General features: G+C 41.1%; 1 protein-coding gene across 1 annotated transcript; it reads left to right on the top strand.

Moving 5' to 3' along the window:
• The first annotated feature begins 245 nt into the window (after positions 1-245).
• Positions 246-26,165, top strand: LOC134465787 (RING finger protein 17-like). Its single transcript, XM_063219654.1, has 25 exons — positions 246-352; positions 4,299-4,492; positions 4,872-5,010; positions 5,508-5,664; positions 5,821-5,936; positions 6,652-6,766; positions 7,524-7,632; positions 9,361-9,594; positions 9,944-10,004; positions 11,246-11,329; positions 11,438-11,550; positions 12,915-13,002; positions 13,422-13,543; positions 13,658-13,974; positions 14,549-14,715; positions 16,312-16,431; positions 16,597-16,677; positions 20,281-20,403; positions 21,107-21,160; positions 21,745-21,852; positions 21,990-22,101; positions 22,511-22,649; positions 23,519-23,580; positions 23,916-24,046; positions 25,750-26,165. Exons 1-25 carry the CDS (start codon positions 293-295, stop codon positions 25,879-25,881), a joined length of 3,138 nt encoding a protein of 1,045 aa, XP_063075724.1. The 5' UTR covers positions 246-292; the 3' UTR covers positions 25,882-26,165.
• The last annotated feature ends 459 nt before the right edge of the window (positions 26,166-26,624 follow it).

The following is a 26,624-nucleotide window of genomic DNA, read 5'->3' on the forward strand; positions in this document are numbered from 1 at the left end:
AAGGGAATGGAGTGGAAGTTCAGTGAGGTTTAAAATGACAGAGAAATATGTTGGCTACTATGTGACGGCAACACCATTTCATGACTGCACAAACACACGTCTTCAGCAGGGATAAAGGGGTTGTTGAACATTTTCCGTCTCGTCTCTTCTGATGAAATCAATACTTGTCTCAATATCAGATCTATCTTTCTTTCTTTCTTTCTTGCTTTCTTTCTCTCTTTCTTTTTTTCCTTATATTAGTGGGGTGCTGCTGAATTTGCTGAGGAGGCCTGATCATGCAACTCGATCAGAGATGGATCAATGGCCACCGCAAGCCATTCGCTGCTGTCTCAACGGTATCGTGCCTGCCCAGGTAAGATGATGTGTTGGGTCATACCATCGTGTTTCAGCGTTCTGCCTTACCATCATTTGGCATGGAAAAATGTTGAGGCTATTTGTTTCGTCCTAGGAACATGTAAGTCTATCTCTTTCAGAGAGAAAGTTTTTGCTGTATTAACCAAGCAGAACATTCAACATTTTTAACTTACTCAGGAAAATCTCAACAGCATCGAAGTCGACTTGGTCAAACATATCTAACACAATCAATTCTATCAGAGATGTGGACTCTGGTGTTTCCAACACAGCACCATACCAATCATTCCTTGCCATCATGCCCTTACCTACTGTACAACTTTCACATGGCCCAAATGAAAGGATTGCAAATGCTAGTAAGTTAACAAGGAAATGGTTGTGGGTTCTCCAAACTTGTCAACTTGGATAACAACACCTTTGCCAATTTCCTCAGTGGATTTTAAAAGCCACCAATCAGTACACTCCACATGACTTGTCCGAGAATGGGAAATGTGGTTATTTTAAGTTATTTTGGAATATATCTGCTGGTAAGGCCTAGACTAGTTAGAAAATCCAGCTGACTGGAAAATAATGGGTAATTCTTGATTCTTGGGTCTCCCATTACAAATAGTAGAGAATGGCTCAGACAGGTATACATGCTACAGGTCTTATGTATGTCCATTGTCCAGCCTTGCATAGTTCTTTTTGAGATTTTGTCATAGGAGTACACTTTTGAGTATTTATGTTGTTTTGCTTTAAAAATGCCATTGTACAAAAAGTAACAGATATTTTGGGCCAGATTGTATGATAGGCCTACACAGTCTCACCCCAAGTAGTCAATATCTGACTACCTTTGACCAGACTGCAATTTTTGACGTCTTGGGTATTCCTTCCACGTCACATTTTGACTATGTCCTCAAAGGCGCCCCCTTGTGCCAGAATAACGTCATTGAGGTTAGGTTTAGGAATAGGTTTAGGGTTAGGCCACATTGTCAAAATGTGACTTGGAAGGAATACCCAAGACGTCAAAAAAAATTGCAGTCTGGTCCAAGGTAGTCAGAAATTGACTACTTGGGGTGAGACTGCGTTGGATAGGCTAGTGATGTTTCAAACAGAAATTATTGTTTTTTTACTTAAAGTAATTATAATGCAAATCAGTTAATATAGGCTAAGGAATCACTGATGGGAGGTGGCCATCTTGAAAATTATGCAGCCATTTGAGAATTTCCTGATGCCAGCACCCTTTTTTTCAAAAGTGGATTCTTATGAACATTTTGTGCCAAATGGCATGCTTGCATCATTAAGGTGCTGTTCATACATACCCGGGTATTTTGATATACGCAGACCTTGCCCTTCGGTTGTGCCTTTCGTTCACAAACAAACGAAGGTTTTCCCTCTATAAACGAAGCTCCAAAAAAACTCTAATTTAAAAAAAAATCTCCGGTTAGCGTTTGTATATAAACGGAGATCAACAGAGACTTGAATGGCACTCTACTTTCGGCGCACAGGCTTAACGTATTTATGACAGCTCTCAACAGCATATTTATGCATATTTTCCTTTGATGTGAACGAAAATATGTTGCTAAGCATAGAGAAGAAAAATGTTCGTTTATCAAAACACCCTGGTACGTATAAACAGCACCTAAGCGAACTATTCTAGGCCTTCTTTACAAGTGGAGAGGGTGGCCATCTCGAAAAATGGTGCCCACCTTGGATTTGTAATAATAATAATAATAGAGTATTACTTAAAATGTTAATTAGGAATAATGATGAATTTGACAATATTGATTTCAAAACTGACCTTTGGCCCACAGTTGGCAATTACTGTATTCTACCTTGTGTCTAACAGTCTTATGTGAAAGAGTCATGCAAAGGCAAAAGAAAGTAACTGACAAGTTGTGATTATTTGTTTTCTGTTCATAAGTACGATAAGCCATTATCTGCTAATTATCATTCCTGTCAGGAAATGCATGTTGAATTCACAACGGTTTACTTTTGTCACCACACAATGTTCTTATTTTACAAGACATCAACAAAACTTTCACAAAGTAGGCCATGTTTAGTAGAATCTACACATCAACTTCACCATTTCTTCCTATATGGAATACACAGTACCTGCAGTGCACTTCAAGCAGTTCATTCTTTGTCCACATGGTGGCGCTATGCCTGACTGCCATTTCACTCACAAAGAAAATTGATAGGAATAATACACAGTTATGTGTATTAAAAGTTTTACTCTTGTGGATCACTTCAAAATGTTTTTTTGACACTTTTGTCATTGAATAGGCCAATTTGAATTGCATTATTACCAAAAGTCACAATTTCAACCTTTGTTTTTTTATATTAATGTGCTACTTTTGATGATGGAAACACTTAGAATATTGATTTATGCACTGTCATGGATGTACACTGTGTGCAGAATTATTAGGCAAACAAGTTTTTTGACAATATCGTCCATTTTATGCATATTGCCCGACACCAGCCTTTATGGACATGAACACCTATTGGATTTAAGCATTCTAGGTTATTCATGTTTGTATGATAAGAGACGGTGTGATTGAAGGAGCCCAATACCCTATATCAGGGCAAAATTAGTGTGCATAATTATTAGGCAACTTTGTTTTCCTCTCAGAAAATGAGCCACAAAAGAGATCTAACAAACTCTGTAAAGACTATAAACAATTTTGAAGTCTTCTAGAAGGGTGTGGCTGTCTTGAAATATTGGTCACATTCATCTAATGCACCGTTACAAGCCATCAGTGTCACATGACATGTGGTCACAAAGTAACTGCCAGATTGAGAAGAATTGAAGATGCAACTACCACAAAACTATTACCTGTTATATTCCAGAACTTAAACCTACATCGAATGTCCACAAGAACATTTTATTCAGCATTCAGAGACATGGCCAAGGTAAAACAGGCTGAAACCTGAAGACCACTCAACAAGAAACTTAAGTCAAAACTGGGTCAAGAAATGTCTTTAGACAGTTTTTTCAATGGTTTTATGAACTAGTGAAAGTGACTGTTAATGGACCAGGTTGATGAGCCTATGGCTAGATCAGTGATGTGCACACTCAGATCAGTTCCCGAGTTCCACTCAAATACCAGCAGATTACTGCATAAATAGCATTGTCTTCGTAAATGATGCGATTTTCTCCCTCTAAAAGATCCAGCCATGGGTTCATCCACCCTGTCTGTCAAGAGTCACTTTCCCAAGTCCATAATACCTTTGAAAACCTCAGGTATTTTTGACCCAGTCTTGACTTAATTAACTTGTTGAATGGTTGTCTGTTGTCATCCTATCTTACCTTGGCCATGTCTCTGAGCGCTCAATACCCTGTTCTTTTGGACACTCTGTGTTGGTTTCTGTTCTGGAATATGATAGGACTGCAGGGTAATATTTTTTTTGTAGCTTCATGTTAAATTCCTCTCAATCTTTGGCAGTGACATTTCTCAAGAGACTGATGACTTTGTAACAGTGCATCTGATAGTTCTGTGCGAACGTGACCAACATCTTGCTAATTTCAAGACAGCCACATCCCTCTAGAACACTTCAAAATTGTTTATAGACATTTCAGAGTTTGTTAGATCTGTTTTGTGGCCCATTTCCCCAGAAGAAAACAAATTTGCCTAATAATTATGCACACCTGATATAAGGTGTTGGGCATCTTCGACTACATCCCCATCTTATTATACAAATATGCATGACCTGGAATGCTTAAATCCAATAGGTTTTCATGTTCATATAGATTGCCTTTGGAAAATATGCGTATAAAAGACAATTTGGTCAAAAAACACGTTTGCCTAATAATTCTGCACACAGTGTATATCCGCAAAAGTTGCCACCCGATACCTCCGACGAACTTGCAAGATTTATGATTGTGTTATAAATTTGTATTTGTGTATAAATTGTGTGTGTGCGTGTGTGTCTGTGTCTGTGTGTCTGTGCGCATTCACAATTGCTAGCAGTTTCATGGCTGGACCACTGACAGCATCGAGGAGTTCAGATTAGTGACAGGCACGTCAGCTGTTCGAATGCAGGTGCTAGGAGAAGAGAAGAAGACACTGTTGGTGGACCTGAAGAAATCACCTACGGACCACACCAACTGCCGCATGCCTGTCTCGCTCAGAGAACACATGGTCTATTTGGAGTTTGCCAGGTATAGTGAATATGTGCTCTGCCTCATCACACTAGATTGACAATACATGGACATACTGTATGTAGTTGATCAGGATGGTTACCCCTGGTGGCCACAATTTTTGGCTTGTTTATTATGTCATTCTATGCTGAGCATGTTAACCATGAGGTTTTGACAATGCAATTAAAATCGGTGACATCCTCAGCAGACTTGTTTATATGACAGTGGTCCCCTTTTATGTTGTTACAACCGTCTAAATAACAGTGGGCAAATGTTATGCTGTTGTGTACAATCTACATACTGTACCAGAATGGTCAGAAAAAAGCCACCTAATATGAACTCAGGTCTGACCTATGTTTCTGTAATATGTAATTTGTGTATTGTGTGGGTGTTTGGATAGGTTCTTTTGTCCTGCGCCTGCTACTGCTAGCAGCTGTAAGCCTTTGCAGTACTACCCTCCCATCTCACCCAAACCCAAGACGGAGGTCTACGCCTTTGTTTCACACATCAACACACCTGCTGACTTCTTCATTCAGTTGGTGAGAGTTCCCCTTCCATCACACACTCAAACAAGCACAATGGGCTGCGCAAATAGTCTCATAATGTGCACCGCTATGCCAGTAGAACAATGTAAAGGTAGCTAAAAAGACTACTGTGGTACTACACAACTATGTCTATGACATTACACATAACCTTTAGTGCAGTGAGTCGCAAACTGTGATTTGCAAACTGCAAACTGGTGGGCCTTGAAAGTATTCCAAGTTGGTCTTAAAATCATTTTTTGAAAATAAAAATAACATGTGTGTGTGTGCTGTTGACTGTGTATTTAAGTTGTATTGTTTAGTGGGTCAGAGGTGTGCCCTGAACTTTTGTGAACATTTCAAGTGGGCCACAAGTTGGAATGGGTTGTGAACCTCTATAGTAACCCCTGTAGTGATACATTTGAACTTTGCCTTTGCCATTATGGTAACAGCCAATTTCTAACAGGGGCTGTGTATTAACGAATATCCAGTAAACTGTTTTTGTGTGTCTTCAGACGGTAAACATGGAGTTCCCCCTGCTGACTGCTAAGCTGCAGGCCTTGTACAAGGACCATGCTGGGGACGTCTCTCTGCAGCTGGCTCGCCCCAGGCTGGAGCAGGCATGCATGGCCCCATATGAGAAGGATGGGTGGTACAGAGCACGCATCATAGGTGTGTATGTGTGCATGGGTGTGTGTGCGTGGGTGTGTGTGTGTGTGTGTGTGTAATTTACACATTTTATAATTTACATGATACATTTATGCAATGTCATGTTTGATTTTTCAGATTTGTTGATGAAAATGTCCCATATATGTTCTGGAGTTGCAGGTTTCCATGGAACCCAGACTGCCGAGGTGCAGTTTGTGGACTATGGCAGCACACAGCTGGTACCAGTAAGCGATCTCAGAGTCATCAAAGATGAGTTTCTGTCTCTGCCTGCTATGGTGAGGATCTTTGACACGTGCATTATAGGTCCTTTGTGTATAATTTGTTCATAGCTTATTTCCAGAACCTATGTTGCCCTCGTCATCTTTTTCATGAATATTCGTTACCAACATCGATTTCTTAAGTATTCATTATGCCTTTCAATTGTAGCTTTTCATAGATTTTGTACAGGCCTTATCCACACTGAGCCCGTTTATATGCGCATCAATAAACCATTTATGATCAGGTTTTTGGGTTACCGGTTTATTCGAGCGCTCATGTAAACTAAATAAATGGTTTTCATAATCATTTTATTGCCGTTATCAGTTTATGAGAAATCCAATTTGCACAGGTAGGTTTTTGGCTAATAAACTGATTTCTGAAGACATGTATCCAGCATAATCTGGTTATTATCAGGTTATTGACATTCTAGAAGGATAAGTAGCCAATCACAAGCCTTAAATTCTAGCTTCGTGTCACACACTTTAGTGGAACACAGGCAACCGACGGACTGCATATAAACAGCAATAAACCGTTTACTCCAATAACCTGTTTATTCCAATAACCCGATTATTGCGGCCATATAAACGGGCTCACTGTGTGGAGCCGACATGAACCAGATACATTCCAGGAAGGCACTGTACTGTATAAATCTATGGGTGGAGGACGGGAGTCCGCATATTGGAATACACCCTAAGTGTATCAACCCCTATCTGGTCCCTCTTGCCATTCTAGGCCGTGTGGTGCTGTCTAGCTGATATAGAAAGTGATGGAGACGACTGGACAGATGCAACCATCACACGCTTCCAGGACTTGGCTGACCAGAAACTGGTAACGGTCGTGATGAAGGGTGAGTGTGGTTTCCTCATGTTGTTGTTTTTTTTGCACTGATATGAGGTGCAACAGTTGATCACAACGGGGACCTAGTCTGTTATGCAGGTATGGTGAAATAAATACGTGGAGTTTAGTTCTATGTGAGCTGTGTAGTTCTTTTGTACGACATTGTTGCTCAAGGGCGAAAGTTTACTCTTGTCCATTCTTCTTGAGCCGACAAACTTGGTCTTCCTGCTCATCTTCAAACATTGCTTGAATCTGCTGACATCTATCTATTCAGTGGGTTAAGTGAAGACGTTCATAGAAGAATGCATGTAAGTGAAAAGCCTATTAGTGAAAAAGTGTAATGGGAGGCTTGGCCAATGGAAGAATTGGACCCTATGTGCATTCTACAGTACTGTGCAAAGTATTTGCCCCTTTTTCTTGTTACTCTTTTAAAAAAAAATATTTTTAGGGGCATTTTTGCCTTTATTTCGATTGGACAGTATGAGAGGCAAGAGGAAGCGAGTGGGAGAGAGAGATGGGGGGAGGACAGGCAAATGACCTTGGCCGGAATCAAACCCGGGTCGTTGGTGTAGTAACCCAGTGCCCTACCGTTCGGCCACAGCAGGGCTGCATGTTTGTTAATGTTACCTGGTGTTCGTTTGGGTGCATTGCAGCTCAGTTAAAAACATACGTTGTACGTGCTGCGAGTGCACTGTGTGCTTGCAGCATCATTGCGGGTACATTCACCTCACAACATCTGTACTAATGTATTCTTTATGTTTTTTCAGAGTTCACATCCATCTGTGGGCCTCTACCAGTCTGCCTGTTTGATGGGGACAACAAGAGCGAATCTAAGAGTATTGCACGCATTCTGATCACTGAGGGATTGGCCAAAAGGTGAACATTCAGTGAAGACGTGAATATCACAGTATCTTTTGCCATGTTCTCAGATACAATTTAATTTCATGGAATTTTTTTCATTTTCATTTTCATTTTCATTTTATTTAAACTCGAAGAATCATTGAGAGCCCAGCCCTCATTTACAATGATGTCGAGTAAAACAAACAATTACACATATAAAATCATATATATATACAACATACACAATGCAACATAAATCATATAAGAGGTAAAAATTAAGACAAACTATGAATTAAAACTTATGAGTTAAAACAAGTACAGGTATGTGATAAAAAACATCCCAGTATTACTTTAAAATGTTCTAATGACACTAAGGCTTGAAGACCTATCCTTTGTTGTAGGGTATTCCAAAGTGAAGGTCCACAGACACTAAAAGCCGTTTTACCCAGTTCAGTGCGGGCATAAGGGACCTCCAGTAAAAAGTTGCTGCTGCGGGTTTGATATGGGTTGGAGTGCCAAACTAAAAGAGATGAAATATAAAATGGGAGTTTACCAGTGAGGGCCTTAAAAATAAAAATAAAATAATGCATGTCCCTTCTGTGAGAAAGTGGAGCCCACCCAACTTTATCATATAACAGGCAATGATGAGTGCTATATGGATCCCCAGTAATAAAACGAAGAGCTGAATGATAAACAGTGTCAAGTGCCTTCAGATTAGAGAGTGGTGCATGTCTGTAAATAACATCACCATAGTCAAGGGAAGACAGAAAAGTAGCTTCAATTAACTTTTTTCTGCAGAAAACAGGAAAGTGATATTTATTTCTGTGCAGGAAAGATAGCTTTTGTCTGAGCGTAGTGACAAGACAGTCAGTATGTTTCTTGAATGTGAACTTGTCATCTAGCCAGATTCCCAGGTACTTATAATGTGATACTCTCTCAATAACAGACCCATCTAAAGTAGATATATTAAAATCATTTTTCATGCCATGCTTAGATCGAGTAAAGACCATACATTTAGTCTTGCTTACGTTAAGTAGAAGCTTAAGACCAATGAGGGCATTTTGTAGAATATTAAAAGACTGCTGCAAATTCTCCAATGCTAGCTGTACAGAATCTGCAACACAATACAAAATTGTATCATCTGCATATAGATGAATAGAGCAGTTGTTTAGTGGTGTGCTCTACATGAATAATAGAATTGCCACGTAACATATAGAGTGTACAGCATGCAAAGATTTCAGAGGTGCTAATGGCCTTAATTAGCATTGGCAGAGTTGTGGCATTAGAATTGGATGAAGGCCTTGTGCTTTGTAAAATCTATAAAGCTATGTTCACACACGTCGCTGCTAGTTACTTGCTCAGCGAATTAAGTCAATAGAATGTCAATGTGTTCCAGCGAGACGAGTAGGCGAGTAGTGTACAAGCGATGCGATGTGGGTGGATCCCGAGTTGAAAATATTTAAACTTCGATCGAGGTGAGTGAGCGAGTAACCGTGGGAAAGTTTAGCGAACGTTCCACGAGAGAGTGGCGAGTAGGCGAGCAAGAAGCTAATAAATAGCAGCATCATGTGTGAACATAGCTTAAGAGTTGAACATGTTTAGGTAACTGTTAACAAGAACATGAATGCTTTAAAATGGAAAGCAAAGCCAAAGAAATTGAAGAAAAAAAAACACTCCCATGAGAATTGAAGAACAGCCTAAATGCCCACAGGCCTTGATACAGTACTTCCACTCACCAACCCCATTGCTTCACATGTCACATAGTCCAGAAAACCTGCCCTCCGTACCCCTGGAAGTGGTATCATGGGACCCCCCTCTCCCGACTGTTGAAGAGTTCAGCCCTCCTGCCTCGGGAGACGGCGATGGAGATGACATCCAGCTGACTCCCTCCATTAACGTCCCTGTGAATCAGAAGAACATTAAAGTCAGGGTCTGCCATGTCACCTCGCCGGCCAGCATCTTCGTCCAGATCCTGCAATATGATGGTCAGCTGAAGAGGTATGGAGCTCGGCTGGGAAATCCCATGCTGCTTTGCATGATATTATTACGATTTGAAACACTGAATGGAAACCCTCAATGAGAAACAGAATGAAGAGGGACATATTAGACATTAGACAAACGAAAGCTCATACGGAGCCTTCATGTTGAGTAAACTAGCTCTCCATAAAGTTTTAGGTGATATTTTAAATAGTTTAGTTTAACCTCCTCTATGAGAAAATGAATAGATGAGATGGTTCCCACACTATGTCTCGTTTGATATAGTCAGGAAATAGCCAGGCTAGTATGGAGCTGGAAAGAAAAGTTGAAAACTGAAATGTTTTTTTCCCCCATTAATGGCATGTTGTAGGATTCGTGAGCAGCTTCAGCGAGAGTTTGCCGCCACATCCCCGTTGTCTGTGGATTGGGAGGTGGGTCAATGACCTGACATCATTTTTTGTGTTCCTAGCATTTTCTATGGTAGAAAAGGAGCCAGACTAGACAAAACTCCATCAACTTACTTTGGTACATTATACATTTGAAGACCAAATGTAATCTACAGAATGCTGGCAGTATAGGAGTCAAAATGACAGCGGGCTAAGGATGATAATAACTTCATTATGTCCGAAAGAGATGAAATTCCCAATAAAACACATGAAGTATTTTGGCATAATTCTGCATGTCTTGTTTAACATTGAGAAAAAGTAATGGGACATCATTTTTTTAATATATATATTATGTCTAATTTGTGGAATTGTGTCAGTCAAGTGTAAACTTTTAAATTGTCAGTGTGGTAATGGTTGAAAGTCACTAACATAAATGTTCAGATTTTAGCTGGCCTATTATTTTTCTGATTTGCCTGGTTTTCATACCCTACTGCATATTTATTTTACTGTTGTTCCTGACTGACAAAACTTTGGTTAAACTACACGCTTAATTTCCCTCAGGATCAATAAATGATACTCTACTCTACTCTACTCTACTCTACGCACTAGCAGATATTGCACATACAGCAAAGCATGTCAGTAACTATGCAGGTGTCCATTTTGCCACCCTCAACAGTTTGGTTAAACAATGCACAAAAATGATCGTAGCTCATTCAGCAGGTAACGACATGTGTGTGTGTTTTCTAGTTTGTACTATTATAAAAAATAATATTGTGCTATTGAGAAACATTTCCCAGAATAGGTGTTGTTTCACACCCTGATGTCAGGCGAAAGTAGCATCGGCTTTGCACATTAGTCCTGCATGGGACATTTGCAAATGAATATTAGACAAACAAATGAAAACAATTGAAATTAACACCAGTACACTTTCACTTTGTAGTTGAAAGTAAATTGCTAATATTAAACTTTTTATTGCTGTGATACCATTTGACATTTTCAGGGGCAACCAACCTTTCATTTAACAAAAAAATATTTGAAAGAAACACAAATTGCACAAAACACAAAAATATATATTTTCCAAACCTGGGGTGCATTTCTCAACACCATAGTTGCTAACTACATTAGCTACTTTGTTGTTTTCAATGCAATTTCCCATTGGCAACTACGCAAGTTGCTTACTGGCAACTACACTTTCAAGAAACGCACCCCCGATGGAAGCTTTAAGATTAATGTATTGAATAATTTTACGATTTCTGATTGCATGCCCTTATTTGTCACTGACCCAGGTGGGAATGTTTTGTGCCGCCCTCATCCAAGGATCTTGGGAGCGAGGGGAAATAGCCAGCATACTCTCCAGGAACGTGGTCGAGGTCTGTTTGAAGCATGAATGAAGAGTGGAAAGATTTTGTCTAGGGAGGGATCTCTTTTTTACGTTGCTCAGTATAAAAAAAACTCTGTTTCTATTGTTTTGTTTGCAGGTTCTGTGTTGTGATTATGGGACCAGGATTGCAGTGGTCTTAGACAACCTAAGGCCCCTTCCCCCTCAGATGATTGGCTCCCTGATACTTGAATGCTGTCTCAGTGGAATAAGGTTGGAATATGTGTCAACCGTGTAGATATTACATGCATTTCTTTGAAAAAGTATTAGCCCCGTTATTTCTTTGCTTCTTTGTCACTCTCAAGCATTTCAAATCAAGGAAACATAAATGGTAGATAGAAATAACTACGAAGTAAACACAAAAATATGTTTTAAGTGGCAATTTGATTTAAAGGGGTATGCCACTATTTTGGGGCTTAATACAGTTAAAATTGTTGGGCAGGGTTTATAAAGGTGGTTAAGTGTCTTATTTTTCATGTTAAGCGTTGTCTTGCTTTAAGACAAGTTAAAAGAGGGAATATGTCGCTAAGCTAGTGAGAGTCAATGTATCCATGTAGCATGCTACAATGCTACACGGATACATTGACTTTCACTAGCTTAGCGACATATTCCCTCTTTTAACTTGTCTTATAGCAAGACAACGCTTAACATGAAAAATAAGACACTTTACCACCTTTATAAACCCCAGCCAACGATTTTTACTGTAATAAGCCCCAAAATAGTGGCATACCCCTTTAATAAGGAAAATGCTCTATATTTGAACATGACCCCATGTGAAAAAGTGATTGTCCCCTAAGTCTAATAATTTATTCAACCACCCCTAGCAGCCACAATTTTAGCAACAGCAACAATTGTCTGACTAAGCTGTATACATGCCAGCATAGCTCGACGAAGAATCGCATTATCTGGCTAGCATAGTCCGATATCTCAAATTCCAGTTCGGTTCAATTTGAGCTCCACTAAGGTGTTAACATGAGGTTTAAAACTTAGACCTTAGTCGGACTAAGCCAATAATTCGAATTTCTTAGTGCATGTATACTGACTGTGTGTGAGTGAGGTTGCATGTATGCCAAAGAGGTTCCAGAATCTGAGGAATATACAGTATGTCCCTTTGCAATAGCATTTATCAGTGTCATTGTTTGAAGGGTGTCACTCTCTTGCATTAGACTAGGTCTAAGCTTACTTCCATTGAAATTGTCATTCAACTGGGGACCTGGTGGCCCAAGGTTATTTCCTGAGCCTGCGCCGTCTCTCTGCCCACTAATAGTTGCATTCAAGTTTCAATTCCAATTCAAGTTCAAATTCTTTCTAAACTTAGAGCAGTTTGATACCTGACATGTTAAAATGTGACTTACAGGAGTAGCTGAAACAGTTTATGTATCCATAAATCAGCTGTGCAGGATTCAAAGTAAGTCGGGGAAGAAACGGCATTGTCTGTAAATTACTTTGCTGAATGGTTTGGCATGGGTGCTGGTGCGATGTTGCGGGGGTGATTGGGATGGTATGAAATACTTACATGCTTAGCACACTTCATCAGCATCTCGTTCTTGTTTCCCCTCTTTTCTTCACCTGTACAGGCCAGCTGGAGGGCCTAAATGGACAGCAACAGCTTGTGAGCACGTTTCCATGTACCTCAACGGAGCCACAGCTCTGATGACCATCAAGGTGTGTTTATGTTGTGTGTTCGGATAGTGGTAATACAGTAAGTCTGCCAATATCAGTCTACTGTTTAAAAAGCACTTTTATGACAATTATGACTAAAATATGTATCAGTGTCCAAATAATAATGCATTACTGAAGACTATCTGTGATCTGTAGTGGTAAAGTTGTAATTGTTTTTTTTTTTAATGCAATGGTGCAACGTTCCACTGGGGTATGGCGTGCACTAAAGGCCTCTTCTGGTAGGCCTTCAGCTCAACACAGTGCGACTGGGCCGCCCCTTTTTGCTTTTCGAATAGGCGCTACACAGCTCCATCACAAAGCAAAAAGTGGCAGCCAACTCGGGCTGTGTCGAGCTGTAGGCCTACCAGAAAACCGGCAGTGGAAAAGAGGAATAAGTAAGCTGCTTTTTTCTGGGCATTCAGGAGCCGCCTCCTGCCAGTCCAGTGGGAGTCTCTCTGCTGTGCTCTCATCGCGGAGGTCAGAATATCAGCATGGCCGACTCTCTCATCAGTGAAGGTTTGGCACTACCAGACCACAAGTTCAGGTGTGTGTTTGAAATCAATTGGTTTAAATTTCCTCAGCTTGTCCGGAAGGATATCTCTTCTATCTCATGTGCAAAGTACAGTAGTAACTGATATACTCAATGCATGTTTAGTAGGTGTCCATTCCAAAGAGAGGGGGGGTTTCAGGAGCTTGTCGAATCAAAGGCAGCCAAAGCTCCCCCAGCACAGGAGGACGATCATAAGGGGTCCCGGGACCTCTCACAAGAGGAGGAAGAAGAAGAGGAGGAGGAGGAGGAGGAGGAAGAAAAGGTGGAGCAGGAGGACACAGACCCTGGTGATCACACCGCAGAGGTTGTACCGACCACCGAAGACTACCCTCCCCCACAGCCACCAGAGCAGCTTGGCATGACCTGCCTCACCATCACGGCCGTTGGAGATGATGGAGTCATTTACAGCATGAGCTCGAAAGCAGGTGACATGAGCTAGGGGCAACGAGAGGGTTGTCCAAACTGCCTACACAACAAGTAGCCTATAAAGCATTTGTAACTAGCTCTTACTCTATTATTACTTCGGCTAGACATCGGCGACACTTTGCAGCGATTTTGCTTTTCAGCATTAATATGCCTTAAAGGGGCTGCAGGTAAGATTAAACGTTTCATTAATCACTGTCCTGAGTCAGGCGATGGTTATGTGAATCGTTCGTAAGTGAACGATGACTCTTGTGGCCATTTCCACAGTCCGCTGTCAGAAAACCCCAAATGTAATTTTTTGACAGAGCGGTCAAAAAGGAGTGCCGTGGATAACACTTTTCATAAAATCGCTTTACATACCATATTCGTATCGTATCAACTGCTGGCATTCCGTGATGAAAAACAGTATCGCAGCTAGTTTATTTGAACAGCATTTTTTCATTACGGTGTAGATTTTGAGACAGGCATGCCATGGGCACCGTGCAAACAACGTCATCCTACCTTGTGCCCCTTTAACACTGATTCTATTATTTGCTACACATACCTGTTTTGGTGTCTGTGTGTGTGTTTGTTTAGAGACGGAGTTGGAGCGTCTAAAAAATCATCTACAGCAGAACATCAAGGTCACTCCGGTAGTCCAGAACCACCACGGCTTGGAAAACATCAAGGGCTGTATCGTCAAGGGCATGGACATGCTGTGGCACCGCGGACGCGTGGTGGAGCTCAGCGGAGGCCAAGTGAAGGTGTGTGTGTGCGTGCGTGCGTGCGTGTTCGTGAACGGTTGAGGCCTCTGAAAACGTGTTGTGACGATTTTACAGTTAAGTTTCAAGTGTGATACACTGGCTCTTTGGATAGCACAATTATCATTTGATCTTTTTGTGATCAATGACTTTTATTGAGTAGCCAGCAACAGAGATGAATGGTAATGCATGCAAAATGAGAGAAAGACAAAGAATTTCACAACTTTTTCCCCTTTAATACAAACTATTAACCTGTTTCTCACACGATGGTTGTTACCAACCATCTGGAACATTGTCAATAGCTTAGCTCTGGAAAGGCGTGGGTGTGTTCAAGAGAATTCACATGGCTTTTTAAAATCACGTACTACTTCAACCATGGAGGTAGTATAAGACCTGGAGACAGTGAACAAGTCACGCCCCCATTTATTTCAATGGGAAATGCTAGGCTAGAGAATTCAAACAAAATTGAGCAAATTCTTCAGCTTTCAAAATGGAGTTTCATGGAGCTCATTTCCAATACCAGTTTACTCAGCCAATTACGTGCTACGTTACTGACTGACGTACGGTTGACCAGAAAGCTATATGGAAGACAGGCATTGGATGCATGGAGGTATTATAAGGTGCCCAACCACTAACCTTTGTAGGTCTGTGTGGCCAACACTTAACTCGCGCACCCACCAATCATCAAAAGCGAAGTGGTATCGGAAATGAGCAACTTTGTGAAAATGGCGACGAGGAAGTGCCTTGCTAATCGGCGAAGCTAACCAGCCAAATCCTGACCTCCTGACTTCAACCACTGACTTGACTTGTAGACACCCCGCCCCGCGATCCCGCCCCGCGATTCTGATTGGACAGGCTGTGAAATTTCTGATTCCGTTCGGGCTCTAAGATTTCCAGACCCTCGTGCAAACTCACGAAGTTGAGCGGAAATGCACAAAGGGTCTGCGTGAGAACCAGGTCAATAGACTTTAACCTGTACAATTGAAACAGAAACTCAGCATTTTAAAGAAAAAAAAGAAATACAAAACTTCACAAAAATTACAGCACTCAGTCGTTTGGGGTAAGAGCCTATTAGCATGGCACATCTTAATGTGACAATAGACAACACACTTTCTAACAGGAGGCCAAAGGTTTTGTGCAAAGGCTGACTGGTATTTGGAACGGTTCATAATGTCCTACTCTCTGACTAAGACCCCAGTTCCAGCGTAAGAAAACAGTCTCAAAGAATGATGCTGCCACCACCATGCTTCGCTGTAGATATGGTGTTAACTTTGGTGATGTGCAGTGTTGTTTTTGTAACAAACGTCAGCACTTACCTTTTGGAATTATGCTCAAAAAGTCTTCTTATTAAAAGACACCTGACATTTCCTAAATGCATGTGGGAAAATTGTTGCGGTCTGATGAAACCAAGGCTGAACCTTTTGGAATTCTTAGGGCATCTTAGGCTTAGGCATCTTCATATGATTTGAAAACTAATACAAAGAAGGAAAAAAAACACCCTGCCTTCTGCACTATTGCTTAATTTCACTCTGCTATTGGTGTGGCAGTGGACCTTGTAATTATTTTCTCAATACATGTGTGGTGCTGTTTATGTAACAGGTGCAGTATGTGGATATGGGCCTAACCGAGAGCATTCCAATGTGTCATGTGTATCCCATGGTGTTGTGTGAAGACGTGGCACAGCTATGTGTGCCCCTCCGGCTCAGCAGAGGAAAACCGGTATGTGTTTGTTTATATCTCCTCATGGGTAGTAAACATAACATCTAGTGTTCTAATATCAGTGGTATTTCCTCATGCCAGGTTTGGTGCAGATCTGTCGTTGGATAATTGCCGTGGATGTTGAGAAGACACAGTATGTGACTTTATGGTCTGATCTTTGTCTAGGTGGGGAAGGATTGGCACCTCGATGCTGTTGCCCTGATGAAGGAAGCAATGGTTGGCAGACGTGTCAATGTTGAGATCATGGTAATAATACACACAGAAATGATCACATTGGTATTAACAGACAAACATGTATCTGCATCAGTCTATACACTCTCACCGGCCACTTTATTAGGTACACCTTGCCAGCAGGGCTTGGCATTAACTTTTGAACCCACCGGTGGCTAGTGGTTTTCCCGAGTCACTAGCCATGCAGGTATTCCACTAGCCACAAATTTGACATTGTTTTTTTTTTCTTTAGATAAGATGCTAAAGCAAGATGAGTGTATAGCTTTCTACATGGAAGTATATCAAGCAAATAGAAACTGAGTTGCTGAGTTTTGTCTTGAACTTAAATACCTTTACAAACAATTGATACACAAGGGGAAAACAACAGAGTATACACGTAGGCTACTGCAAGTATGATGCGTATGTCATTTTTTACCAATGTAAATAAGCTGCTAGCCAAATTGGCTGGTGACACTGAACATATTACTAGCCACAGTCAAATTTCACCAGCATTTGGCCGGTTGGCAGGTGCCAGTGTCAAGCCCTGCTGCCAGTACTGTATTGGACCCTCTTTTGCCTTAACTGCCTGAAACATTATTCAGATTGACTGTGGTGTTGCATTGATGCTCAACTGGCACTAAGGCCTCAATGTGTGCCAAGAAAATATCCCCCATACCATTACAACACCAGCCTGAATTCTGGCTGATCTTCAGAATGTTACAACAGAAATCAAGTTTTTCTAATCTTTGTTCTCCAATTTCGGTGAGCAAATTGTCGCCTCAGTTTTTAGCTGAGAAGAGTGGCACCTGGTGTGGTTTTTCACGGCTGTAGTCCATCTGAAGATTTGGCTTGCTGTACATTCAGATATGGTCTTCTCTATACCTCTTCTGTAACGAGTGGTTGTTTGAGTTAAGGGCTGTACACACACGTCGCTACTACATACCTGCCGACCATTACGCATTTTGTGTAGCAGATACGGATTTTGACATCAAACTACGGCGCTGTCACTTCAAAATACGGGAAAAACCAATAGCAACGTGTGTTCATGGGCCCTTATAAATTGCTCTGTAGACTTGCAACCAGACAGAGCGTCTCGCGCTCCATTGGCCAGCCACGTGTGGGGGGGAATATTGACCAATCAGAGCGCTAGTTTGGATGTCTTCATTTGTTGTGCTGCGCTCACTGACTTGAATACTCAGTGGCTGCGCTCCTCTCGAGTCGAGGCATCAGCTGCCGATAGAATGTTTGCTTCGAAATCACACAAGCAGAGAGACTGGTTAATGTACTCCTATAATCTCTGAAACAAGTGTCCTCCTCCTGTCATCATGTATTATCCATCTTGGTACTGTCGCTGTAGTTTTACAAGTGAGCACCGTCAAAATCACCGTTTCAAAGGTAAATGGACTTTGAGAAAGGTAGCCAGTGAATAGTGAATTGCGTCCAGTTTCTAAATCCGTACACTTATGAAAATAAAGGCCGAGGTCTGTCGTAATGATTCACCCAATGTTTCGCCGTATTTGACGGCAATATGTTGTTGCTTGTTTTGATATTGGACCGAAACGAGATTACTTCCGAATGAGAAAATGTGTCGATGACCGCGCTATAAATTAGCAGATTAGCAGCAAACTAAATTCGGTTTCCCTTTGCGCCGGATCATTTTAACTCGGGAAAATAAAGCGATAGTTCTAACGGTTGTGCTCGGAGTAGGTCTACATCCGTAACATCCGTATAGGAATACTGTTCCCCCCTGAGTCATGGCCCATTCTGTGAACAGGTGTAACAGATCGTGCGTCATACCAAATATGCATCACTCCACGACTACTATCCGTAATCACGTATGGCAATCTATTAATAAAATCAATTATCCTATCATCATATATGTGCCGAACAGTGAACAATAGCCAACTCATGACGGCAGATGAGGGTAGATAGGCCTACTATTATGCAGAGAAGTGAAAAAAAAGAAGCGATGCCCCTCAAGTTACCGTGGAAGTTCCAAGAGCATTGGCCATTAGCCCCCGTCCCTCAGTAGAGCCACTAGACCTACATGACGCATTTTGTACTGAATGAATGCTGAAAGTGTGATTTTGATGTTAGCCCCCAAGGTAATAATATTAACCTGACATTATCCTAGCTTAGATAACACTTGTCTTTATCTTTTTCTCTACTGCTGGTGCTTCTTCACAGTAGGTGACAACATCACCATTTATTAATATTGGGGGAGATGATGTAAGAATCATCACAATTCAACTTTTTGTTCATAAAAATCACTGAAATGCCTCTGTATTTTATAATCAAATTATACATTTTCCTACATGTACCTTCTACAGCCAAAAAAAGTAATCAGCAAATGCTTCAATTTCATACTCAATTCCAGCTCCTTAACACCCCCCAAGTGACCAAATGCTCTGTTTGGCTGGTACATAGCCACTTAGGCCTAGGCCTACTAGCCAGACTGGTGGTATGTTTGACTAGTAAGATTAACAGCCATATTAATTTAGAGGCCTGAATTCCAGCACACTATATCATAGCATTTTATTGGTGTTATGGTGTGAAACAAAGAAAAACATCTTTCATGAAAGTTTAATAAATTATGGTAGTTCAAAGTACTGTGAAGAGCAAGATAAACTATTTGCCAGATACACGGGATGTTAGGCTAAAATGCATTAAAATGCAAGAAATTGCATCTAAGAAAGGCATTTTTTTCTCGGGGAGGACCCCCCTGCCTGAATGAAGTATCTCATATCTTCCCTGTTGACATTTGGCAACCCTAGGTGTAGGGCAGACTATGCAAAACAAAGTAGCCTCTCAGATGGGCCCGCTGGCGACCCCGTTGCTTTGCCATGCCAAGTTGTTGCGCCGTGAATTGCCGCGCAGCGATAAGTTGCTACTCAAAAAAAAATGTAAAGGTTGGCAGGTATGCTACTAGTTACTCGCTCAGCGAACAAAGCCAATAGAATGTCAATGTGTTCCAGCGAGTCTCGCTGGCGAGTAGGCGAGTACTGTACAAGCGATGCGATGTGGGCGGATCCCGAGTTGAAAATATTTTATCTTCGAGCGAGGCGAGTAAGCGAGTAACCAATTGGAAGGCAGAGTTTGGTACTTCTCGCCTGTTTATTGGCAGTTAAAGCCGCGGGAACTTTCAGCGAACGTTCCATGAAAGAAAGTCGAGTAGGCGAGCAAGCGAGAAGCTAGCAAATAGCGGCGATGTGTGTGTACGGCCCTTTACTGTTGCCTTTCCATCCGCTCCAACCATCTAACCTCTGGCATGAGCAAGGCTCACTGGATAGGGCCATTCTCTGCAAACCCTAGAGATGATTGTGTGCGAATATCCCAGTAGTAGATCAGCAGTTTCTGAAATACTCAAGCAAGCCCCGTCTGACATCAACAACCATGCCATGTTCAAAGTCACTTAAATTAAATTTCTTCCCCATTTTGATGCTCTGTTTGAACTGCATCAGATTGTCTTTATCATATTTACACACCTAAATACATTGAATTGCCACCATGTGATTGGCTGATTAGAAATGTGTGTCAATGAACAGTTGGACAGGTGTGCCTGATGAAGTTACCAGTGAGTGTAGTTTAAATACAGTATATTCATTTCATGCTCTACTCTTCTGCTCCACTTTCCCGCAGGACTTGCCTGCTGAGCCTTACAAATGTGCTGGGGTGGAGATCTTTTTGGATGGCATGCCCATCAGCAGAATCATGGCACTATATCATCCCACTTGCATGAACAAATTAACCATGGACGTTGAGGTACATGTACATGTACATGAACATGAACGTCATTCAGATGTTGTAACTTTGCTTTGCTAAAACAGGGATTGTAAGTCTGTGGAATGCATACAATTTCAAATCTAAGAATCTAGGCTGTGCAATGATGCAATAGATGATGCTCTCCTCTGAACCCAAGGATGATTGATAAAATGATTTGTATGGACCTTCAACCTTAACATGCCCTCATACTGACCCCAAATTGTTTCTCAATTTGGCTGTTCCAGAACGTCTGTACTGATGAAATTAGTACATGGGTATGGTAGGACCAGGCTAGTCAGCCTCTATCTTAAAGGGACACTGTGTGAGATTTTTAGTTGTTTATTTCCAGAATTCATGCTGCCCATTCACTAATGTTACCTTTTTCATGAATACTTACCACCAGCATCAAATTCTAAGTATTCATTATGACTGGAAAAAAATGCACTTTTCATACATGAAAAGGGGGATCTTCTCCATGGTCTGCCATTTTGAATTTCCAAAAATAGCCATTTTTAGCTGCAAAAAATACTGTACTTGGACCATACTAGAAAATATTTGTTCATTACTTAGTAAACTTTCATGTAAAGATCAAATTTGGCAATAGGCAGCCCAGTTTCAACGAGCAGCATAGTTGCAGTACCTTTTTTGACAATTTCCTGCACAGTGTCCCTTTAAACATTATTTTCTGTTTTATTGTGTGCAGGAGCCAGACCTAAGTCTACTGGTTGATCTAGATGACTGGGACCTGAACACCAAGGTAAGATGACCAGGAACAGAGTGTTGAGAAGGTTGCATTCAGGTTGGATTGTCTCATATGAATGTGCACAGCAAGATGCAAGTTCTAGTACAAGGGGAAAGATAAAATAGAGACTGTCTCGGAGAAGGTGGAATCATTTGGTAATCAATCATTGTGCCTGGGGAGGGAATGTTATATTCAAGATAGGTGGGAGAACGATTATACATGTATGTTCATCGTATTATTCCAGGACTAACTTGTTTGCATGGTGCATGGATTCACCATAGCTGTCACTGGAGAGTACAACATAAAACGACACTACGAAACTGAGCATGAAAACAAATACAAGGATCTAGATGTGAAACTTTTTTTCTTGTGTGTATACAGTTTTAATTCAATAAAACATTGGTTATTCAATAAATGTTGAGCTCGGCCCGCGACATAGTCCTAGTTCTTAATTTTGGCCCCCAGTAAATTTGAGTTTGACACCCCTGTCGTGAATGGTCTTTACAAAAACGAAGTGTCTTATTCCACATGTATGTAGCTGTAAAATATACATGTATTGCTATTTCTCTAAATCTCTCTTATGTTTGTGTGTTCTGCAGGGCCTATGTCTTAAGCCTCCAATGACAGAGAGATTTGCTGATCCTCCTCTTCCCAAAACAGGGACATGTGCCCCTGTGAAAATCAAACACCTGCGTACACCCAACAAGGTACAAGATCGCTACACAGCCCAGATGTGCAAAACAACACATCCACTCACTGCTCATCCTCACATGTTACATTCTCACTCATATCTACAAAACCCATGACATAAAAACAAGTTTCATGAAGTTTGATATGGTTTCAGGTGTACCTCAGTTTTAAACTGGAGAAGGAGGAGGATGTCTCCCTGGAAAAGCTAATGAAATGTGTCAATGCGAACAAGGAGTCCCTTTCCCCCCTCAGTGACTTTCCCATCGGTATGCACATCAGCCCACTTCTTGTTAAATCTAGTCATTCATGTTCTTTTGTTCAACACATGTAAAAGTTTTTTTCCTTGACCTGACATGTTTCCATGGTATAACTTCCGTCTCCGACAGAGGGTTACATGGATGTTGGTGTGTGACGTTAATTTAACATTAGCTGATGTTATGGATGTGTGACCTCCCTGTCAATGGTAATAGGTCGGTTACACCTCCCACTGTTACAGTTTTCCCCCCAGGATGGTGCTCCAGGTGTGGGAGAGCATGTACACTCCCTTATCCCTGGTCTTCATCCGTGGGCTGTGCTTTTCGATTTCTACTGACTCTTTAATACATGTTGTTCTCTTGTTGTATGTACTGGAAAAAAACCTGCTTTAAAAATGTTATCCTGGTTCCATTATTTCAGGAGGACCATGTCTAGCTGAATACACTGATGGCAGTTTCTACCGGGCTGAACTAATAGGATTTGTAACGGTCAGTCCAGAAATCAAGATGCTCATTAGACATGTGGACTTCGGCTCTGATGACACTGTACCCGTCCACAAGTGAGTCAAACGCTGTGTAATAGACAAATGCAAAGACACCCCAAAGTTATGTGATTTTCCCTCATGCGAAGACACCACAGAAAAGTAAGGTAGCCTAGTTTTTCTTCACATGTGCTTATGCTTGTATTTGCATTTGTATACATGCACTGTACAGTAAATTGGTATGTCATTATTTTGAAGCTTAATACTGTTAAAAGTATTGCTCTGGGTTTGTAAAGAAAGTTATGGGTCATATTTTTAGGGGCCAAGTTAAGAAGCTGTTAGACACCTATAGTGATTGTAGCTTTTCCGCATGCGGGCCGAGACAAAATCCATTTGTATATAATATTAATTAAATAATTAATTATTTAATTTTCGTTGTGTGTCAAATGAGATTTTTCTGCCATGCGAATTCTAGGTGTATTTTCGCGAAGTCAATCTTATGATGAATCAAAAAACAAAGTATCATTACTATGACAACTCAGTGAGTGGCCCGTGTGGCCAGCAAGTGAGGCTATTGCTTGCGTCAGTCCGTAGCGGTTAGCAATGATTTCTACTAACGAAAAAGCCATGGTAAGCTACAAACTGATAAAAGAAAGAAAAGGTGGGTTAAGAAAACATAGTATTTAAGACAGATTGGACTGACAACTGTGTGTAGGCTATACTGCTTGCGGTGAGCACAGAACCGCAATTGAGCTCTCATCAGAAGTGGAAGCGTGAGCGGCATTTTGAAATCATGGGCACTTCAAACACAACAAACCACAAACTGTGATATGAACCAGAAAATAAATCATATGCAAGTACAGTGTCATATCAAGCATCACAAACTTAATCCTTAATTTCCTTCTTCCTTCCTTAAATCATTCATCTTTAAAATCATCTTCTTTCAGATTGCGATGTCTTCCTGATTTCCTGTTGGCCATTCCTCGCCAGGCAGTATGTATGCGCTTAGGTATGTATGTGTATGCATTGTATGTGTTATCCATGGATTATGACCGCTTTAGCAAGGCATCTAACCCTACATTGCTCCTCCAGGGACTGTTACCAATATCAATGCCTGTTTTCCACTGCTGGTTTTCTGGTAGGCCTACAGCTTGACACAGGGCGGCTCGGCCATCAGTTTTTGCTCTTCGATTGGGCACGACACAGCTCAATCAAAGACCAAAAAGTGGCGTGAGAGTTGCATTGTGTCGAGCTGTAAGCCTACCAGAAAACCTTCCGTGAAAAAGAGACACAAGTTTAAACAAGTGTCATCTAAGTGTAATGTAATGTAATGTAATGTAACAGGAGGGTTCCGGCCGCCGCGCGTGTGCTCAGAGACCAAACGGCTTCCGTACGCCCCTGAGTGGAGCCTCATGGCCCTGCTGGAGATGATGAAGCTGGTGCAGAAAACTGGAGTCTACCAAGCCCTCATCTCCGTAAGACACACACACACACACACACACACATACACAAACACACACACACACACACACACACACACACACACAGGCTCTACCAAGCCCTCATCTCTGTAAGACTCGCAAGCACACACACACACACACACACACACACACACACACACACACACACACACACACACACACACACACACGCACGCACGCACACACACACACACACGCACACACACAGGCTCTACCAGGCCCTCATCTCTGTAAGACACACACACACACACACAAGCTCTATCAGGCTCTCATGCGTGTATCTGTGTGTCATTTAGACAAACAGGATCTACCGTGTCATCATCTATGGGGTGGGCTGGTGTGTGTTGGGGTGATCTAACGATGACCAGAGCTAGACCAACTCGCCAGACTTGTACAGTTCGAACTGCTAGGCTAGTTCGTCAAGTTTACTAGACTGCATTTTGCACTTCTTTGTTTTTGGCTGGCAATTATTAATGCCTTGGGAGTCTAAACATTGTGATGTCAAAAGTGTACAATACATCTTGGTCTATTTCATACATAATTGTAATGTAATTTATTGTAATGTGTTTTCTAAAAGTTCATGCATTCAAGTTCATGAAGTTGTATGCATTAATTTCAGAGAGCAATGACACAGTTAACTGATTTTAAACTAAAACTGAAATTGAAACCGAGTAAGCTGAAAAAAACATGTTGGCAGGAAAGTGGGCTGATCCTAAACTTTTGATAGACAGTCACTACGCTAACATGCCCTTTTTAATTCCGAATTAAATAGTTCCGTCGAGCTTACTTTGATCTTTTCTTTAAGTCCGAATTAAGAGCTGTTTACATGTCGTTTTGCAAAGCGGAATTAAGCTTTATTCAGAATTAAATGGAGTTAATTCCGAATGAAATATAAACGTAGTCAGTGACTGCTAACTCCTGAAAAGAAGCATAGGGCTCCTGTGATGACTGTGACCCCACTTGACTGATGACATCACTCACAATAATTTTAACACAATAATATGTAAGGGTTCGGCGAGAAGGTCGCTACCGTGGAATAGCAGCACGACAGAGAGAATCTTTAGACCCCGACGCGGAGCGGCACTCTCTGAAGTGCTGCTATTCCACAAAGCGACCGACTCGCCGAACGTTAACCCGCTTATTATATGGATATACTTAAATGATTCACACATGGCGGGGACATTTCTTTTGGCCTATTTAATGTTAAGTTTATTATAGTTTTAATGTCAAAAGATTGTTGCTGCGCAAAACAAAACAGTGCCGTTGTGGAACACCGCTAGGCAACAGCTAGGTAGCCAGGACAACAGGTGTTGTCTATCACAGCAGCTGATTAGAGTCTTGTTGAAAAGTCGCTTTAGCAGTGAAAAGTCTTGTTGCCATTGACAGCGGTCTGATATAGACCAACCCGTCCGTTATCGAAAAATAACAGACGTGCGAACGTTGGGGAGCCCCATTGAAATGAATGGAGCATTCGACCGATGACGTCACACCATATAATAAGAAATGATAATGCAAGGTGTTTGCTATGATAACCTTTGTGAGTGTGAATAATATTTTAAGACTTTGTCTTAAATTATTTCGAACTGAAACTTCTTTCTCTTATATTCACTGTATTGGTATGTACCGGTACCTTGTCATTGTAGTCTATTTGATTATGTTTTATTTTAATCTTGAAATGAATTTGATTGTGCTTTCAGGATGCAGATGGTGAGACGGTTGCCTACCTCTACAGTCCTGATGGTGATCTTGTGCACCACTCCCTGGTGAAGGCAGGACTTGCAGACTACGAGGCGCTTTCACGTTCAGTTCATAATAATAATCATGTGTAGTTTAGTTAAATGAGGTTTTTTGTTTTGTTTTACCCAGTCTTGATAGTGATCTTGTGCACCACTCCCTGGTGAAGGCAGGACTGGCAGATTTGCTTTCAGAGATGCTTTCATGTTCAGTTCATAATAATCATGTGTGGTTTAGTTTTTTTTACCTTAAATGTTCGCCTCATTTTTTTTTCGTTACTTTAGTCAGTAACCTTGTACAATACTGTAACAATAGTGCAATAGTTTAAGTTAAATAGTGCAATAGTTAGTGGTTTTTGCAATAAATGCTATTTTAAACATTTAAAGCATCAAACATTTGAATTTTTTTATTCTGTAGCTATGATATTGGTTATGCTTTGAAAGGTTTGATTCTGTCCTAATGTTCCTCATAAATTCCTGTAAACAAGAAAATAGATTGAGAAAATGCCATCTAATAATATCAGACACAGCTAATCCCATTAATTGTGTCTGCTCCCCTGACAGATGCAATCATAGTAGGCTGCACACAGTCTTCTGCTCCCAAAAGGGGCACATCAGGCAGGGCAAAATCGCCCGAATACTCAACAGAGAAATACCTTGCCAACTTCATCACTAATTCAGCTTGACCACTACGGCCCTTCATCATTGGACACTTCTTTTTTCCAATATCCCTCCTCCCAACAACAATGACATTTATCAACTGCAGTTGGACGTGGTTTGTTATTCATGTTGTCAAATTGAGGGACACTGCTGGAATTACCATAGTTAAAACGATGGTC

The sequence above is a fragment of the Engraulis encrasicolus genome, chromosome 16, assembly GCF_034702125.1.
Source record: "Engraulis encrasicolus isolate BLACKSEA-1 chromosome 16, IST_EnEncr_1.0, whole genome shotgun sequence".
Taxonomy (NCBI): domain Eukaryota; kingdom Metazoa; phylum Chordata; class Actinopteri; order Clupeiformes; family Engraulidae; genus Engraulis; species Engraulis encrasicolus.

Bases quoted from the DNA above. Each gene is read 5' to 3' on its own strand.
- LOC134465787 (XM_063219654.1), top strand. From the start codon at position 293: ATGGATCAATGGCCACCGCAAGCCATTCGCTGCTGTCTCAACGGTATC. The intron at 5,011-5,507 runs GTGAGAGTTCCC...GTGTGTCTTCAG, and splicing joins CTGACTTCTTCATTCAGTTG to ACGGTAAACATGGAGTTCCC. The intron at 14,716-16,311 runs GTGTGTGTGTGC...TTTATGTAACAG, and splicing joins TCAGCGGAGGCCAAGTGAAG to GTGCAGTATGTGGATATGGG.